At 43.9% G+C, this 20,216-nt stretch overlaps 1 protein-coding gene across 2 annotated transcripts in view; it reads left to right on the top strand.

Moving 5' to 3' along the window:
- EIF4E3 (eukaryotic translation initiation factor 4E family member 3) overlaps window positions 1–20,216 on the top strand; it is a 251,077-nt gene that overhangs the window by 39,055 nt on the left and 191,806 nt on the right. For both annotated transcript variants that reach the window (XM_032411765.1, XM_032411764.1), the window contains 2 exons: window positions 8,606–8,678; window positions 18,841–18,935. In XM_032411765.1, coding sequence (XP_032267656.1) covers window positions 18,910–18,935 — 26 coding nt within the window. In that variant the 5' untranslated portion in view covers window positions 8,606–8,678; window positions 18,841–18,909. The remainder of the gene's footprint in view (window positions 1–8,605; window positions 8,679–18,840; window positions 18,936–20,216) is intronic.

Raw genomic sequence — 20,216 nt, 5'->3', positions numbered from 1 at the left:
CCCCCCCCCCCCCCCCCCCCCCCCCCCCCCCGCATCGGGGTTTACCTCTACCCAATCAGTGTTTCTCAAAATGTCATCCCTCGCCACCTACATCTGAATCACCTGGCTGTGCCTCTTCAAATACAAGCTCCCAACCCTGCCCAGGACCTGCTCTTTCAGACCTCTGGGGTAGAAGGCACATTTGTAACAAACGTCTTATGCATCACAACTGGAGAATTACTGCTCTGTTTATTGATCAGGTCAATGGAGCATAGTACTTGTCCATCGCTGTTCTCAGTGCTAAGAATACAAACACAATGACAACATGGTCCCGGACCTCCCAGGAGGGATGTCTCTTGTACCACAGCTTCCATAGCATCAGTGGAGTGTTCTGGGAGGTACCAAGTTCCAGAGGGATTCTCCCTTTCATAGTGTGATGCTTTCACATGCATTGTGATGGTGTTGGCCATAATAACAAATCTGATACAGGCCGGTGGGCCCAGCTTGATAGAGAGGATCCCAAAACCATCCTTGTTCATAGAGTGGCCTGTGGGACCAGGCGAGGGTAGAAGGCAGCATGGAAGGACGTAGTTGAAAGGGAGACGGGCTGGCATCTGCATCTGTTCCCCTCATTTTTGCCTTTGTGAACCCACAGGCTCTCTTAATGGCCCAGGATTTTGCTTTCTGGAAGGGGGAAATGGTCTCCAGGTAGCTCAGGTAGGGAAAGGCTCTGACCCAGGGGCTCACAGCCTCTCTACCTGTGCATTAGGGGTTGCTTCCTGCAGTTGGACCTGGAGACCTTACACATCCTCACTCAGAAAAGTTACCAGTCCTTTCTTGGTACTAGCTGCTCAGAAAATCGATTTGCCTTCTTTTAATATTACAGATGCCATTTCCTTATTTCCAAACCTAAGACAGCTAGCCAGACTTTGGTGGTCTGGCGTGGTGACAGTCCAAAACCTGGCCTCAGTTTGCTGTCACCTCTCACACTATTATAGTTCTCTTCCACCCAACCCCTGTGTGCCGAGGGATTAATTATATGGCAAGAGGAAGAGTCTCGGTTGCTCGTGTCAAGGAGCTTAGAGGCTAGGAATGAAAATAGAAGGAAGCCTGGAAAAATAAAAATAAGCTAAACATGCAAAAATAAAGCATTTAGATTATGAAGCATGTTTCAATAGGTGCATTATTAAATGTTAATGATAGGCCCTGGACCATTTTTTTACGTGACTCTCGAACAGGAAGCTGGTATAGCCACAAGCCACAGATCTATCTAAAAGTGATTAAAGTGAAATCAGCTTTAATGGAGTGAATGATATACGAGGGATGCTCTTCATCATAGAACTGAGCCTGTACAGATTTTCCCTCTGACAGCTGAGCCCAATGTGAGCCAATTCACCAGGACTGGCTTTTAGGAGACATATCCCTGGCTTTCAAGTTTCCCTCTCTAAGGCTGTTCTCTTGGCTCAAATGAAGTGGTCACTCATATGAGTTAGAATATTGTCAGTATTCATTTCTTCTACTAACATCTATTGTGTGTGTGTGTGTGTGCACGCGCGCGCATGCACGCGCACTGGGCATGTGTATACTTGGATATATTGTCCCATACTAAAATTTCACATCTTTTTCCATGGTAGCCTTTAGTATTAACTACCATTTACTTCAGTGTGCTAGGTATTACACTGGGTGCTTTACATAATTACCGACAAAGTCCTCACAATATTGAAGTAGGACATATCAGCAACATTTGACAGATGAGAAAATTGAGGCCCAGAGAAGCCATTGATCAAGGTCACACAGCTAATACAGAATAGAAACAGGATCTGAGCTGAGGACTGTGTGACCCCAAGCACTGGTGTCCCTAACCCTGCCGAACACCACTTCCCTGTGAATGTGAACAGTAAACGAGATACAGTTCTCCCATATTTCATATTCTGAAATAAGGAAGCTAGATGGGACTTCATTGGTAATCTGGGCCTACCACTGAATTTCACAAATGAGGAAACCAAGTTCCTGTTCCATGGGAAAAAATTAAGCCAAGGACTCCCTGCTTCACAATTTGCGAAGAAGAGACCCTTGCCTAATACCCATATTTAAGAGGCTGTGTAGGATTGTTCTTCACATTTAGTGATCACCTCATCTTGATAATCTCTTTGGGCGATGACAAAAAAATATATCTGTGAGAAAAGTGATTTTTATGTGTTTTTGATGATGCTGTCTTTAGTTCATTAGCTTTTACTTGCCAAGTTGTTAGCATTTCTTACAGTGATTTAGATGGCACAGGCCAGCACATCTCAAACTTCAGTGTATATAAAAATCACATAGGATTCAGCAGGTGTCTAATGGGCCTGGAGATGCTGTAGCTCTCACACCAGGTGATGCTACCAGTTGACTGACCACACTTGGGCAACAGTGCAGGCAGGATTTGGGGAAAACCTTTCCAGCTTCTTCTCTTTGTAAGAAGCATTTCCAGGTATCCAGGTCACTGGTAAGTGGTGCTATGGCCTGCTAAGAGCTAGCTAGGTAACAGTGAAGATAATTTCCTTGGGTATTTACCAGGGCTTCTGTCTCCATGAATTATTCATGAGCCTCCCTCACCTATAGCAAACATATCTTTAAGGGTGGGGTTCAGTGGAGAAGGCACATTTGTATTGCAGGGAAATACACTGAGGTTGCAAGCTGCAGAAAAGTTGAGACTGCTTGGTGCAGAGTTGTACTCATGGCACCAAGCAGAGGATGGGTCATGGAATAAATGATCAGTTTAGGCTGGTGACTAAGAGCAAGGCTGCCAGCCACCCATGGTTCAAGTCCCAGGTCTGCCCCTGGCCAACTCTGTGTCTTTGGCAGGTTACCACTCTCGGACTTCATTTGCTTATCTGCAGAATGGAAATGCAACCATTATTTACCTCATGATGTTTGAGGAGGAAATGAGATCGTGCGTGCATGTAACACATGATACACAGTTTTTTTTTTTCAGTTATCGGGGGCTCAGTAAGTATTTCTGGAATAAGAGAGAGGATAAAATGCTTTGAAGCATTGCAGACTTAAATTGCGCTGAAAGAGTTCTGTCTTGTGAAATTCTTAGGAACCTGCTTTAATGAATAGATAAAGATGATTTGTAAGTAACTTTTTGCATATAAATGGTGCTTAGGTGCCTAGAAACCGTTTAAGCAGAACAGTTGGTCCAAACTTATGGGACTTTCTGCTTTCTCCTACCTCCACAAATGAAAAGAAATTTTAACCAGTTTTACATAAAGAGTTTTAAGATGCATTTCCTGTTATTCTGTTATGCAGTTGAAGATGCACAGGAGTAATATAAAGCTGGATTGGGGAGTTTGGGTCGTAAATAACATTAAGAGTTCCCCTCTCTTCTTTACACTAATCATCTACTTGGCAGACCTCGAAGGATCCTGTCCCACTTCTGCCTTAACCATCGTAACTTCTGGATTAGCCAAGCCCAAGTGGAAACAGCCCTCAGGGTAGCTTATGGCCTTCAGCCCTGAGACACTAGCACCTGCTGGGCTTTCTTTTCTGAGGAAGGAACCTAGGAGTTTCTTAGCTCTGTGTGTAACTCACAGATTTCTTGGGATTCTTACTGGCTGCCCCAAGATTAGAAAATGTGCTCAGTGTCTCTTAGTTCTAATTGTGCTCTTATCTGTTCCTGTTTTTTCTGCTTCCGATGATGCTGATGACGATGATGCTATTAGCAACCATTGCTTATTAGATGCCAGGTATTGGGTAAATGCTTTGTAGAGCATTCACTCATGTCATCTAAGTAGCAAAGCAATGGGTGGCATAGAGACCATGTTCTCAGAAAGGGGAAGTGGAGGTCAGAGAGGGCCAGGCTTGCCACACAGCTGGCAGGTGGCAGAGCTGGGACTTGAACTCAAATCCATTGATTCCAAGGACCATCCTCTTAACCCCTCTGCTTTCCTGCCTTCCTGCTATAGCCCATTTGTGGCTTTTCTTTGGTAAAGTATCTTCTGCCCACGTCTAGCCCCAGAAGACAATGGTCTGTATGTGTGGTTCTTAAGTGGATTGTGTTCCTTGTATAACATTTTGGGATATCGTTATTGCCAGGGAGTCTGGTAGCCTCCAACTCAGCTCTGCATCTCTGCGTCTGCCCCCTTCCAAGAGTGTGGCCAGATGGATGGTGGTGGAAGAATGACAGGCCAGAATGGTTCCAAGGAGGGAGTAGATAACCTAAAAAGGGATGAGAAAGGGATTTGCCCTAAGACACCATGTGTGACCCTCCCATGGTGACAGTGACTGCTTGGTTTTTACTGGGAGCCATCCTTGTCTAAGAGGAAGATCATGGGCATCAGAGCCAGACCGACCAGGGAAAGAACCCAAATTTGCTACTTAAAAAGCCTCACTGAGCCTCAGTTTCCTAATTAGTAAAGTGAGGATGATGATAGCAACTTGACGGGACTGCTGTAAGGATTAGAGGCAGCATACACAAAACCCTCAATAAAAGGAGGCCATTATTACATTAATATCATTAAATCAGAGGAAAGACTCCTGGCGAACACTTCGAACTCCTTAACCTGATCCACCCATGGAGCATTTATTGTCCCACTGATGTGTCCTCGGCTGTAGCGGCATACTGGGAGAAGCAGCCTAGAATTCAGAGAACGTGCAAACGGGTTCTGATCCCTTGGTTCTGTGATTTCCCACAACGCTGGCTGTGTGTCGTTCTAGGAAGGGTCGTCATCGATATGTACACCCCTCTCACTGCTTTCTCTCCCACCTCCTCCCTCCCGGGCAAAGAAGAGAGGATCTGATCAGAGTTGCTTTGTCTTCAGGAGCCTGGGGAATTCAGAAAGCAGGGGTACTAGTTCTAGAACTCCATGAGGATAAGGACTTCGTCTAGAATGACCCCTGATGTATCCCCATCAGCTAAAAGAGGTGTGCACTGAATCTTTGTTGATGAAATAAATCATAAATCCTGATCGGGGCGCCTGGGTGGCTCAGTCGTTAAGCGTCTGCCTTCGGCTCAGGTCATGATCCCAGGGTCCTGGGATCGAGTCTCACATCGGGCTCCCTGCTCGGCAGGAAGCCTGCTTCTCCCTCTCCCACTCCCCCTGCTTGTGTTCCTGCTCTCGCTACATTTCTCTCTGTCAAATAAATAAATAAAATCTTAAAAAAATAAAAAAAAAATCATAAATCCTGAGACTCTGTTACATGTCTCTGTCAGGGTTTCTCGGCATTGACTCTGGTGACATTTTGGACTAGGTAATTCCTTGTGCCCTCTAGGATATCCTGTGCCCTCCACCTGCTAGGTGCCAGTGGCATCCCCCTCAGGTGTGACGACTGGAAATGTCTCCAGATATTGCCATATGTCCCCCCTGGGGGGCAAGATCACTCACAGATGAATACTTTTGGTCTGCAGAGTGATCTGGGTTTGGTTGGGGTTCTGTTGGGAGGTTTAGGTTTGTAACATGAATGGAGTAAAAAGACTTTTAAAAGATCAGAGAATATACTATACATGTGAGATGAGTAAAAATGTTTCCTTGAAGTCCATGGCAAGCATTTATCTTCCCATTGGTACAGCTCTCTTTTAGTGTGACAGGGAGGAGGGGGTGTGGGGCCGTTCGCCCGGTGCCAATACTGCAACTTTGCCGGGAGCAGCCCACATTGCTACTTTAAGAAACGGTAACAGTAGACGCTACAGCTTCTGGTTCAACTTTGAACCAGCAAGTCCCATACAGACTGACCTGTTTACAAAACAGATGATTTTAAAATCTCAGCCTGTTTACCCTGTTAAAATTGATTCCGTGGCTAAGGCCCAGTTTTGCTTGTTAAAAATGTCCCAGGGCAGGCAGGAGGTTTAGGCACCGTGGGATTTTTCAGGGACTGTCGGGATCAGACTTGGCTCGCAGAAGAATGCTGTTCCTCGAGCTGGCCAAGCCAACCACTTAACTGCGATCAGAAGTTCCAGCACCATTTTTGCATTACTTTGAAACCTGTGTATCCATAAAACTGTCCAGCAGCTAGAGGAAACCCTTAAGATCCCAGAATCCAACCTTCCCCATTAAGAACTTAGGAAACCAGAGCCCATAGGAGCTGACTATTTCCTTCAAACGCCGATACATCCGTGTTGTGAAACGTTAATCAGAATAGAACTATCATGGAGGGTGATCCTGTTGGTTTTAATGAGAAACGGAAACTAGATTCCTTTAAAAAAAAAAAAAAACTTGAACAGTGAAACTGAGGGGCCCTAAATGATTTTGTGTGATTGTCTCCTACAATAGATTAGAATTAAAAGCCTGGAATGTAGAGACAGAGGCATTTAAAAAGAGGCATAGAAAGCAAATGTTCATCAGAAACGTTTTCCAGGTTAAATGGTATTACCCTCGCATTGTATTAAGTCGACATAATGATGTCTGAGGCGGACATTCAAATACTCATTCTACACAGTTACACACTGAAGTGTGACTTTAAAAAATCGTAAAACTGTGAAATACACAGTTTTAAAAATGAAAGAAAGGCAAAGTACATTTCCTTCCTTTGGACCCTAACAAGCCCCCATCCTGTTCATAAAGCAGTCGTGTATATGCTCTCCTATGTGCTTTGGGTGATCCAGGGATATCTTGCGGGGCATATTTGGTGGAGAGGTCAGCTAAACTTTTCAAAGGAAAAAAATCAGCAATGGAATAAGTGCCAGTAGATTTTCATATAAAAGCAAAAGATTTTTCATATGAAAATCTATCCAGAAAAAAAAGTCCAAGGTCTGTTTTAGTGGTTTTTTTTTTTCAATCTTTTTATAATTGAAGCCAAAAATGGTATAAAAACCTGCGTTAAAGAGTAAGTTAATATTTATTCATGTCAAGGCAGTCTCCTGTGGACTGATGGATTCACCTGGGGCCTGGGCCCCATCGTAGCCTGGTGCTGTTCACCATTCTCTTCAGCATAGTTACTTTAGGCTTCAGGTCTGGCAAGAAAATGCAATCATGCTGGTTATTGCGGATTGGCTTTTTTTTTTTTTTAAATGCCCAGCATATTTATAAATAACTAGAAAAGAGTTGTAAGCCCAATGCTTTAGGGTAGATTTATTTGTCAGATGTCACCAACTTAACAGGATCCTTTCGTTTGCCCTGAAACTAGTTCCACAATTATGCTTCCTCAGTGACCTCCAAGCAAGGGAACTGTATTCAGAAGTGCATTTTTCTATTCCAGTTATACACCAGGGAACATTTATTGGTCCATACTTCTAGGAGTTTAGTCTGTAGAGCCCTGTCACTCATGTGTCATGCCCCCCCCCACACACACACACACCTGGGCATGACCCTTTTCTTTGCTGTGCTCTCTGCCTCTGAGCTCTGTGGGTTTTGTGCATATCTCTGGTGTGCAGTGGTTTCATGATTCTCCAGAAAGTGCAACGTCTTGAGGTGCTGTGGGATCTGTGTCTCTGAGGGTCAATGGCTGCTAGAGATCCTTTTTTTAATAGATTCCGGATCCTAGGGGGTTGACTGTGAGCCAGCATATTCTCCTCTCAGCAAGCCTCGTTTCCCACCTCACAAGCAAACACGGGGCTTTCAAGCATTATTTGGGTGAATTTTCGTCTCTGGCCTGACATTCCGGGATCCCAACAGTCTTGAGCAAAAACTGCTAGTTCAGTATAGGGAAAAGGAAAAAGGTGGCAGGAATTGAGAATCTTCCCTTCTACGGATTGATGAAGCCTTGTCATGTTGCCCCTAATCCCAGGAAATGGTGTGGGGGAAAGCCTGTCCCTGTTTCTGGTGAATAAACCTGTAGTATGTTGCCATCTAGTGGACCATATGGCAAACTAAAGATTAATGTATTCTGACCGCAGAGTTCCCCAGAACTAATTAAATCAGCCCGAGAAAATAACTGAAAGAATTTTTCTAAAAGCACGTATTGGGGAAATATATGCAAATTTCAGGTGCAACTAAAGTTGACTTTTAGTAATCATGTTTTCTTAAAGTTGGCAAAAGGTTACTCTGTTTCTTTTTTTTTTTTTTTTTTAAAGATTTTATTTATTTATTTGAGAGAGAATGAGATAGAGAGAGAGCATGAGAGGGGGGAGGGCCAGAGCTGAGAAGCAGACTCCCTGCTGAGCAGGGAGCCCGATGCGGGACTCGATCCCGGGACTCCAGGATCATGACCTGAGCCGAAGGCAGTCGCTTAACCAACTGAGCCACCCAGGCGTCCCAAGGTTACTCTGTTTCTTAAGAGTTCTTGAATATTTACCACCAGGGAACTAACAAGTTTTTCAAACATGTCACCGGGCCAGGGGCCTGTGATGTCACTGTCACCTGTACTCTGGGCACAGTTTCGTATCCAAAGTCCTAGCAAAAGGCTTTGTTATTACAAGGTTATTTTAGTATTTTTTAAAATGTGATTTTTAAAAGTTTCCAATATCTTTCTTACGTACATTTCCTTTTTTTTAATTAAATTTCCACAGAAAAAAATATGCTTGCTTTTAGGAGAAGCAGACACATGACTTCACAGAGTAGGAATTTCACATTTTAAATTCTAAATCACATCCCAGAACTGTCTGCTGCTGTGGTTTCAGACATAATTTGTGTGAAAACCTGCGTACTGATTTCATGAACATTGACTACTTGTTCCGCTTATGTCTTTGCTCTTTTGTTTGTTTGCTTAGATCCCTCCCTGGTACCACAGCAGCTGAGTGTGCATCAAATCTGAAGAAAATCTACACAGTACAGACAGTACAGGTAAGGTCCAGAAATGGACGTACCAGATGAACACGATGTACGTGGGACATTTAATCCTCTAGCCGGAAAACGGCTGCTATGCCGGCAGTCCCCACCCAGGCTTCTGTCCCCGTGTCAGCTCTCAGGTCTTTTGGTGGCGCTGCGCTTAACTAGGTGTAACCCAGATGCTGGCTGTGCGCGCCTCCAAGTGGCCTGTTCTTCTGTTGGGGACCTGCTAAAACTTATTTACTACCTAAATATTTCACCCTCGGGAGCAGCAGACTGTGGTGTGTCCCCACATGGGTCTGTGTCCCCATTCAGATACCAGCTCGGCCACTCCCTCTCTGAGCTCCGAGCTCTGTTTCCCTTCTCTGAGAGGCAGCAGCGTCCCCCTGCAGGCTTACCTAAGTTTAAGGTCACATAGGAAAAGCAGGTGGGGGTTGAGCATGAAAGTGGAAGGTGTCAAGCCTGTTTCCTACTTCACGTTCAGCTTCCATCGTCCTAAATTAGGCAAGTTATCAACGCCTTTAATTTCTGTAGAATGGGTATAACAAGAGTACCTCTCTCTGGAGTGGTTGGGAAGAGTGAGTAAGATAATGTGCGTACTATGCTTAGCAGGACACCTGATATATTGCAGGTTCTCAACACATGTTAGCTCTTAGTTCTATCCATTCTTTCTCTAGCCAACCCTTACGAAGAAAATTTCTGAAAAACCTGATTTATTTGGTTGATCACATTTCCATGTTCTTCAAAAGCAAAGTCTTTCAAGTGTATCCCCCTTTTTGAGGTTAATGCACTGTTATAGACAGAATAAGGATTTAAGGCCGCTGTCTACTTGCAATGACTATATGTTTAGAATGTTCTAGAAGGGCCAGATTTAAAGTGTGCCTGTTGTGCCTCTAAATCTTTTAATGTCTTAGCAATTTCATTGGCTGGGCATCTAGACTGTGTCCCTTAGGCAGTTTCTCACATTTAGAACTAGCACAAAGATCCTTTTTTCAGAACTTCTCCCATTGTCTGGTTCAGAAAATTTGGTATTCTCCGTTTTGCAGTCCCAGGAGTCTGGTGGTAAAGTGCCATGCATGGCCACTGAGCCAGGTGTAAAGACACAGTCCAGACCATAGTCCATTTCTGATCTAGTTGGGAAAATGGCATAAGCACGTGGAAAGCAAAAGAACAGTGCTGCTGTAAATAATCCTGCGGAGCCAAGTACAAGCAGTGTCACAAGACAGCACGTGGGCCACTGTCCAGGGGCATGACTGCTCTCCAGTTCCAGGAAAGGCCTCCCCTGGCTTCTTCCCTGCGGTGACGTTGTAGACTTTTGTTACCTCTTTCCCAGCAGTCATCACTGTATGAACCTCAGAGCACTTGATTTTGAAGGCTGTCTTCACCTGGAAGCTCTTAGATCCCTTTGACTTTTGGAGGTACTCAATAGACTTTTTCCACTCCATTATGACATCGGGTCCTCAGAGCTCTGCCTGGGATTCCAGGACAGACATTGGTAAAGTCAGATCAAGGGGTCCATTTGTTTCCCTGACCCTATGTGACCACAGAGCATTAGCATCCAGCAGCAAGTTAAACAGGGGCTTCAGGGACCGATTTTTAAAGTACCCAGGTTGGCACATACTAGGAAATACTTTCTTGAAAACTATACTGGCAGATAATTTATTTTCAGTAAATGTAGATTTCATTAAGTGTGCAGTTTAATAAGTTTTGACAAAGGTATGCAGACATGTAACCATAACCCAGATCAAGATAAAAAGATTTGCATCGTCAGAAAGTTCCTCCGTGCCCTTCCATTCATCCTTCTCTTCCAGAAGCAACCACTATTCACATTTCTATCACTATATATCTTTTTGCTTTTTATTAAACATCCTATAAATGGAATCACACAGTATCATACTCTACTGTGTCTATTATTCCTTCCCCTCAATAAGTACTGAAGGATTAGGGTGCCTGGGTGGTTCAGTCATTTAAGCGGCTAACTCTTGATTTCGGCTCAGGTTATGATCTCAGGGTCCTGGGATTGAGCCCCCTGTCAGGCTTTCCACTGAGCAGGGAGTCTGCTTGAGGCTTCTCTCTCCCCCTCTCCCTCGACCCCTCCCCATCATGAGCTCGCTCTCTCTCTCTCTAAAATAAATAAATAAAATATTTTAAATAAATACATACATACATACGTACATACTGAAGAATTGAAGGAATGAATGAGAAGTTAACAAATGAACCACTTTCCTAAACCACAACAGAACTACTTGCATAAGGATCCTTTAAGATGTAGTCCCCATTCTCAATGCGGGCAAAAACTGATCCTTGATGGGGTGAAAAATCCTACTGTTTTTATACATAAAGCACAGATATATATCCAGTACATAAACAAATAAACCACTTTGCTTTGTTATTAACATTTCACAATGGAGTAATTAGAAAAAAGGGCTCTTTGGGGTGGGCTGGAGGGGATGTGATAATGAAACACTGCCCTAAGTGGTTAGGAAGTTCTTTCATATCTCTGATGTGCCTCTGTCCGCCTCGGTTTCCTTATGTGTCAGACTGAGGGAATAACGCTGCCTACTCCCTAAGGTTGAGCGAGGGTTAAATGAGATTGCCTCTGGTTCTTAGTCGTGCTTGGCACTTCGTACTCAGACGTTGGCAGCTTTTACTAGAGTGGTGTTGGATGCTACCCCTTGGCGTCATCCGTTGACGGGAGAGGATGTGGGTGAGGGTGTAGCGTCATCACACTGCCTGGGTTTCTATCCCGTATCTGCCACTTACAAGCTCGGGCAAGTTGCTTAACTTCTCTGTATCTGCTTACTCATCTCCAAGACGGAAACAATCTCGATACCCCTGAGAATGAAATGGCACAAGGAGATAAAAAGCACACAGTGGGGTCAGATAATAATAACAGGCTCATCTGCCATTACTCACCACCTTCTTCTGGAGCATCTTTTTGTGTTGTCCTCGGTCATGTTTTCTATCAGACAGCTGTGCACCACGACTTTCGATGATTTATTTCATGCAATTCTGTCCCTGCTGCCAACCCTACTCATGAAAACACGTTTAACTTATCAATAACTTCTGGGGTTCCAGCCTGTACATGCCCTGAACATTTGCGAATAGTCCTGAGTATTGAACAACTGGCTTTGGTGCCAGTTTTTAAGTCTTTTGAGGACGTGCTTTGGTTCCCCTGTGTTTATATTCTGTTGATTATGTACTGATTCTTGGACCCTCGCTCTTTCAGCTCTAAAAAACTGCATCCCTAGTGTCTGTGATTTTTTTTTTCCCCATCTCTGTTTGGGTGAAATATGAGAATCCTGTGTTATTAATGACTGCTTTATAAAGAAGAATATAATGTGTCTTTTTGTACTTTGAGGCCCTTCAGCAAATCAGAGATGTTGATGGGGGCGGGGGAGGAATTGTTATTCCCATTTATTAGCTGCAGAGACTGAGGCTGAGAGGTAAGTGCTCTAAAACATCCAGTGGAAATAGCCAATCTTTCCATGCCTCAGGGACTAGAACTCCCACCCCTTCTAGTTCAATTCTTTTCCTTTCACTCTACTCTGACTGGGGGGGGGGGGGGGGGGGGAGGGGTGAGGGGGCGCGTGCTTCCACACGGCCCACTGACCCCTGCTGAGGACACTCTCTGTAGCCAACAGTAATTCTCTTTGCTTGGAGTTAAATTTATTTCTTACTTTCCTGCCTTTCTTGGAAAATTCCATTTTTCATCTAGTCGTGTTTTCCAGATGCTTATTGATTCCTTTTACTCTTTTGTAAACATTTCCAAATTTTCCACATTTCTCCTGTGTTTTTATGTCCTAAATGGATGGAGTACAGAATAGAACACAGCTTCTGAGCAGGCCTGATTCTACTTGTGGGAGAATGAAGATCTACCTGCCAAATATGATTTGCAAAGGAGGGGCTCCCTCGTCCCCACTCCCTTTCAGCATTGCTACCGCAAAACCCAGCAATTCCACCCCTGAAAACTCATTCCTCTGCCACATTCTACTCCACCTAGGTCATCTGTGCTATCCCCTTCAAGATTTTGCCACACCGTGTCCCACTTGGGCTGTGTTCTACCCAGTATTTCCCATAAATTGGCTGACTTTTTTACCTAAATTTACATAATACAGAAACTCCATGTTTCTTCTGTAAATGGATATCCGGCATCATTTACCATAAACGGAAAGTCTTCATCAAAAATACATACAATCTGTTAAAATTATGAGATGTTCCTTCTGTACCTGTGTCCTGCCAGTGATAGCAAGACATTATCCCGGGGCGCCTGGGCGGCTCAGTCGGTTAAGCGTCTGCCTGCAGCTCAGGTCATGATCCCAGGGTCCTGGGATGGAACCCCCACATCGGGATCCCTGCTCAGTGCTGAGTCTGCTTCTCCCTCTGCCCCTCCCCCTGCTCATGCTCACTTTCTCTCTCTCTCTGTCTCGCAGAAAAAAAAAAAATCTTAAAAAAAAAAAGACATCATCCCTCATCAGAAGGTGTGAAGTTGTTGTGCTGTTATAGATCATTAAGTTAGGATGACAGATTGCCTTCCAAATCATTGGGGAGTGAGGGCTGTCCCTTTCAGAAAGAGAGGTTTATAGGTCAGTACTGGTAATGAAGAATGATGTGAAGATTGATTCAGATTTTGAACACAGATGGGCAGCTCACAGTGGGTGGCATCCTGCAATAGAACGACCTGGAATGAACCATTTGGGTGAAGGGAGGGGACCGAGGTAAGAAAGAGAGACTCACCGTATTGAAGAGACAGAAGGTCCTGCAGCCAGGTCTACCTCATAGGTCTGTCGAACACAGACTTAATTTCGAGTAAGACAGGATTCCTTATCATTTAATTTATTCATGATGTGTATAACGAGATCGACATTTATAGTCACAGCCCATTTGTGCGGAAATAGAACTGCAGTCCGGTTACCCATGATCCTCTCTCTCTGCTGGCTTGCTGGCACTGGGGGCCACTGTGTGGGTGGGGGCTGAAGGGGGAAATGAAATCTTGCACAGTAAAAGTGATTTAGTCACTTCAAATGTAAAACTTGGTCTCCGAAGGGGATCAGAATATGCCACCCCCAAAACTGCCACTTTAACGTAAGAATTCTGTCAAGCTAGAGGCAGTTGAAAAACAGCAGACAGAGGAGGAGCCTTCTGCTTTCCTGTCTGCCTAACATCAGGCATAAGTTTCCCTTTTAAGGGTGGTGTAAACTTCCGTCTGTAAAGGTAGCCCCCTTTCTTGTCACTTGGGTCTGCAGAGCAAACCTTACTCCACAACCGTTTCTACCGTGCATGTCCTAGTCACCTCCCCCAACGGACCACCTGTAAGGGGCCCCAAGCCCCTTTTCCTTTATCCATTCACTTTTCACAGTTTATCACCCTTTGTTATAATGGTATATAAGCTTCCGAGTCCAACCACTTTCCTGGGCTTTCACTTCCATTTTCTGAAGCCCCTGTGAACTTAAAAGTAGTAACATTCGTAAAGAAATATATACCAGTGGGCCTTTTGCAGGAAGCAGGGTGCACACGGCTCTGATATGTTTCCCCAGGCTTTTCTGTGGGCTCTTTCCTCTCAAGTTTGAATCCCACTTAGCTCCCCAGTTCAGACTTTGTGATTTATTCAGTGACTTCCTGTGTGGTGAGAGATTGCCCTAACACCCTATCCTTTATTTTATCTATATGATGATCAGTCCTCCAAACTTTGGTTCTCTCTTTAAGTCAGGCCCTTTTGGAATTCAAAACAAAACCCATTTCTCAAGTACCCAGCTCTTGCAGATCAAAAGCACTTTGCTCTCAGCCTACTGTGTCTGCTGTCAGTTAAAAACATCCTTTAAGTTCTTCCCTTGTTGCCTTGTTTGTTCTGGGTTCTTTCTGTCCTCCCCACAAATATCATTGATTCAGTTGATGGGAAGCAAGCTCCAGACAACTAGAAATCCATTCCTATTGAATGGAAATACTTGCTTATTATTTAAAAAATATTCTCCTCCTTCATGTGCTATGACCCTCAGAAGAAAGTCTGGATTTTGGTGGGGTTTTTTTTTTGGTGGGGGAGGGTGTTTACTGGGTGTTTTTGTTTTATTTTACACCTGCTCGTCTGTCACAACACGACATTTTTTTCTTCACTAGTATTTTCAAGTATGTTCTCTTTCTCATTTCTTCAGAACATTCCAGTAGAAAAATGAGGGGGAAATCTGTCAGTTTTTCTGGTAATGAATGATTATCTATTTGGCAGAAGACTATCAGATGGGGCATAATTGCTCCCATAAGAACTAGTAGACGAGGGATTTATCAAGTGGTCACACTGTCTGTCTAGTGAGTCTAACCACACCTTGCTTCCTTATTTGAGGCATATCACAAACTCTCACTTCACCTTTAATCATTAAGTTATCCGATGCAATAACTGTATCTACTCTAACTGTAGAGGAGGAAATTGGGTTGCAAGGGCTCCATGAGCTGTGAAGGTGATCCTGAGAACCTTGGTCCTAAATCCAGGTAGACTTGGATTTACAACTCCACTGGACAGCCATCCGCCCTGTCTCCATTCTTCAGGGAGGGTGCCAGAATGATGCTTGAGAACTTACCCACCAAGGTGTGGACTCCGGGCAAGGCTGGCCCTCATACATTCAGCTCTGTTCCCCCAAGAGCTCATCACAGTGCATGCCCATAACTGGTGCCTGCAAATGTCGCCCACATGAATGATGCCCGACTTTTATACCTTTCCTTGTCCAAGGGGGATCGTTCAGGCTTTTGAAAAAAGCACTTAACTATGATTTATCAACGTTGTGCTTACTTTTACTCCAATCTACTGTTTGCAGGCCACTTTGAATTAACTATAAGAATTAATTATAAAAGCCATTAGGCTTTTGAAATCTATTTGCAAGTTCCTATCTATAGTAAAATTTAGGTTTTTCAACAAAAATAAAAATTGTACAGAGAATATGATCATGGATTGTCAAGCTTCCAGTGAAATAGCCCTTTTACTTTCGCAGAGTAGGAGGAGGGTCTCAGGAGCTGTGTGATGCTGGATTCCTTCCTCAGGCTGTTTCACCATCGTGTATATAGTCATCCCCCCTTATCCAACAGGGGTGCATTCCAAGACCTCCCCATGGATGCCTGAAACACTGCATAGTACTGAAGCCCATACATAGTAGGTTTTTTTCCTGTACATACATACCTATGATAAAGTCTAATTTATAAATTAGGCACAGTAAGAGATTAACAACAATAACTAATAGTCAAATACAACAATTATAACTACATACTCTAATAAAAGTTGTGAATGTGGTCTCTCTGTCTCAGAATACCTTATTGTACTGTACTCACCCTTCTTATGATGATAGGAGATAATAAAATGCCTACATGGTGAGGTGAATGACATAGGCATGTGACAGAGCATCAAGCTACTATATAGACCTTCTTTTTTTTTAAGATTTTATTTATTTATGTGGGAGAGAGAGAGAGCGAGCACGAGAGTGGGGAGGGTCAGAGGGAGAAACAGACTCCCCGCTGAGCAGGGAGCCCGATGCGGGCCTCGATCCCAGGACCGTGGGAGCATGACCTGAGCCCGAGGCAGACAGTCGCTTCACCGACTGAGCCCCCCGGGGGCCCTCTATAGACCTTCTGATGTTCTGTCAGAAGGAGGATTCTCTGCTTCTGGACTGCAGCTTACCGTGGGTAACTAATTGGACAAATATCCCACATATCGGATGAGGTTTGCCACAAGGAGACAGACTGCTTTAGGGCCGCGTGCTTTTTGAATGAGGCTCTTCTCAGTGGTGTTGCCAGATATTTTGCTTCTGTTTTGTGTCCATGCACAGACGTGTAAAGATGTGCCTTCATAAGTACCTGAAGTCAGAATTCAGTCTATTGCTGCGTCTTCTTGGGCTGTAATCTCCTCCTGTCAGATTTGCCAAGACTAAAAAAATCAGTTGTCTGTTTATTTTCAAGAGAAGCCGTTAAAGCTACAAACCTTAGCACAATCCTTAGAGTGTTTTCTTTTTGGACAAGGAGGAGCATTGTGGTGTTCTTTTCAAGGTGCTTTTCAAGACCCTTGGTGAAATGCCAGGATCTGAGAACTTCGGCGGGGGCCGGGGGCGGGGGGTAGGCAGGTGCTCTGGTTTGGGTGCCCCATTAGGAGGCTTGATGTTTAACAGCACCAAAGTCCTTTTAGTTAAAGCAGGGATTTTTATGCTAGCATACTTTTATCCATAAATTCTACACAGATCACTGCCACCTTATCACGGAAGTCCCAGACTAGAGCTAACCACCATACTCAGCGTGGCAAAGAGCATCTCCTGGCAGGAAGACCTCTTCAGCAGGCATCCCTCATTCTGTGACTCCTTGACCTGGTCCATGGCTTCCAAACTGGAGAAAGATGTGCCTAAAACATACAGTAATATTTTCAAAGGGAATAACATGGTGGTTAAGAGCACACATTTTGGAATCCAACTCTTTGGCTTCAAATCCCACATCTGTCTGTTCTTACACCACAGACCAATATTGGAGTCATGTTATCGTTTGCACAAATAGCAAACCATTTATCGGGTAAATACCTCCCTAAGGACAGATACACCTCTTTGAGAACCTGCTGTTACTACTAACCTATTTTCGGCTATTCCCTATGTGGTACCACTTTAATATAAGGGATCGAGGTATTCTTGATCAGTCTACTGTCAGGTGCTTTTCTGACTTGAGTTTTATCTTACATTTCATTGTTGCTTTCCTTGCAATTAACTGGGCTTTAATTTTTACACCAGATAGGCTTGAACAACTCCTAAGGATTATTATTCAGTGTACATAAAATTTCATTCCACTGATGTTACTCTGTGGCAGAGGCCCTAGGATTTATTTTTCTAATTGTTCTGTGGCTTGTGCTGTTTTCCTCAGATCTACTAGGAGACCCTGACAGCCACCCTTTACTTACCCTACCACACAGAGTGATAGTTCTTGTTTGTGTAGTAATTCTGTGTGTAGAGTTCATAATGTAGTGGTACGATGGCCCATTCCAAACAATCTGGGAAGGGCTTTCTTATTTGTAAACCCAATCCTTGTCCTAATCCTAGTGGTCATACCAAACACTGACTCTTAGATTAGTCTCTGTGCCTGCATTTCCTTATGTATAAAATAAGAATAAGAACTGTGCCCCCTAATGAGGTTGTCGGTAGGATAGATGACATGCATATGTAAAAGTTCATAGACTGAAGCCACTATTATTAACTACTCTTACTATTGTTACTCTTATTCTCTTATTTTTATATAATCTGTTTTTGTCCACCAGCCACCTTTCGTCTGAGTTAGTTCCCGTTGCTATAAGAGAATACTGTAGACTGGAGGGCTTAAACAATAGATACTGGTTTCTCACAGTTCTGGAGGCTAGAAGTCCAAGATCAGGGTGCTTGCATGGTGGGGTTCTGGTACAGGTCATCTTCCTGGTTTGTAGACAGATAGCCATGTCTGAGGGCTCTCTGAGAGAGAGAGAGAAAGAGGGCTTGTTCTTTTTCTTTTCTTGTAGGGACACTAATCTCATCGTGGGGGCTCTATCCTTCTGACCTGATTACCTGCCAAAGACCACACCTCCTAATACCATCCCATTGGAGGTTAGGGTTTCAGTGTATGAATTTGGGGAGGACACAAACATGCAGTCCTACATTTTGGGCAACTTGTTGCTTCAGTAACTTGAGCTGGTCCCTGTTCCTTCTAGAGGGGAAAAGAAAGGAGAGAGTGCATAAGGTGATCTCTCTTTGCCTCCTCCTCTGTAAGCCATCCCCTAATCCAAAGTGGAAGTCTCCTTCTGGGCTTAGAAAGAAGGCAGTCTGTGTTATAAGGAAGTATGGTTCACTACGTATATTCAGCACTCAGGTCTGTATTAGATGCCATCCACCTGCCGGAAAAGTCAGTAGCAAAGTCCTTGACCAGTTTTACATGGAGAAATGTTGCATAGGGAGGTTTGCTTAATAACAATAGCTTCCTGTGAAGCAAAGAACTTGGCCCAGCATCAGCAAGGAACATTCTTTAATGCTATATTACATTCTCTAGCGAAAACTAGAAAGATGACTGAAAAGAAAATCTATTTCGAATGGATAGGACTTAATGAGAACTGATTTTTTTTTCTTTAATGCATTAATTTTATAATCTAGTGGCATAGTAAATCAATACTGGGTATATTAAACAAAGTGTTTTTCTTTTGAAGATATTCTGGAGTGTGTACAATAATATCCCTCCTGTGACTAGCCTGCCTTTGAGATGTAGTTATCATTTAATGAGAGGAGAGAGGCGACCACTTTGGTAAGTGTCAACTTGTAATTTGAGGTTAAGGTGGGAGGAAAATGGTTGTGAACCTCATAAAATATTTACTTCATGCCAAATTGGAATGCCAAAGTCATTTTCTCCTGCTAATGATGGAAAGTAATTTTAGCTCTTACTAAATTATGAAGGAAGCTGCTGCCTACTTTCCCCTTCACCCTGGGCTCCATGATGATGAGTAGGTTTCTCAGTGTTCCCCAATGAACACCCCATTGTGGTCTCACCAAAAATAGGTCATTGTTTGTACGCCAAAGTTTTGATGCAGTTCTTTGTATGGGGTGTTGCTGTGTTTTGGTTTGTTCTTTCATTTGCATGATAATGACCTGAACAGTGGGGTGTAAAAGCTTCTAGGCTGGTGGGAGATGAGAGGAAGAGATGGAGTGTCCACGTCTGCTGTACAGTTGAACCTCAGAGACATCTCTTATGTGGACCCCATAGAGAGTATGGAAGACAGGTCATGGCCCAGGGTCTAGAGGAAGGGATCCTTCTTTAATAGCTTGGTGTAGTGGTGAGGGTGGTAGGTAATAAGCCAGTTTGCTTAGGCTGGAGTCCCAATTAGTAATAAATTCTTATATCCCTCGAGTGTTCTAAGTAACTGAGATGTCCACTGGTAGGGCTGATTTCTGCCATACCTGAGCGCTCAAATGTTTTTAGGAATCTGATGCACTCCATTAGATTTGCTTTGCTTTCCTCTGAGTTGGTGTAATTTCTCAGACAGGCTCTCCCATTTGTGGTGGCAGAATGGCTCTCATGAGCTGCAGTCTTACACCCTACAAATGTATCAATCTCAGCCTTCACCAGACCCCATAAGATGCCAAGGCTGGCTGTCATTGGCCCACCGTGGGTCCTCTACATCACTGGCCAATCACAAGGACTAGAAAGAGGCAGTATTTTCATTGGCAAACGTGGGTCATAAGCCCATCTTTGAGGCTAGGATGAGGAATCAACCCTATTGGAATGGGTCTGACGTAAGAGTAGGAGACAAGTAGCTCCTTACAGGGAAATTGGGGTACTTTTACCAGATGAGCAAGCAAATACTAAACAGGAAGACATGGCAGATGCCCACCACAGGGGCCGAGTCTCCTATTAAGCATATAGTACAAGGTCGATATGAGAATCAGATGAGGCAATGCCATGAATGTGGTACTGAAATATACAGGCCTTCACCCATGTAAAGTACTTGTATTAATTTGTCCGTCCCCAGATAGCATAGGGAACCTCTCATCACCACCTCACCTCACTAAAAGTGAGAAGCTGGTTGCC

Source organism: Phoca vitulina, unplaced genomic scaffold, assembly GCF_004348235.1.
Source record: "Phoca vitulina isolate PV1807 unplaced genomic scaffold, GSC_HSeal_1.0 scaffold13, whole genome shotgun sequence".
Classification (NCBI taxonomy): domain Eukaryota; kingdom Metazoa; phylum Chordata; class Mammalia; order Carnivora; family Phocidae; genus Phoca; species Phoca vitulina.
The sequence above is the reverse complement of the archived record's forward strand: the minus strand, read 5'-3'. Positions and strand labels throughout refer to the sequence as shown.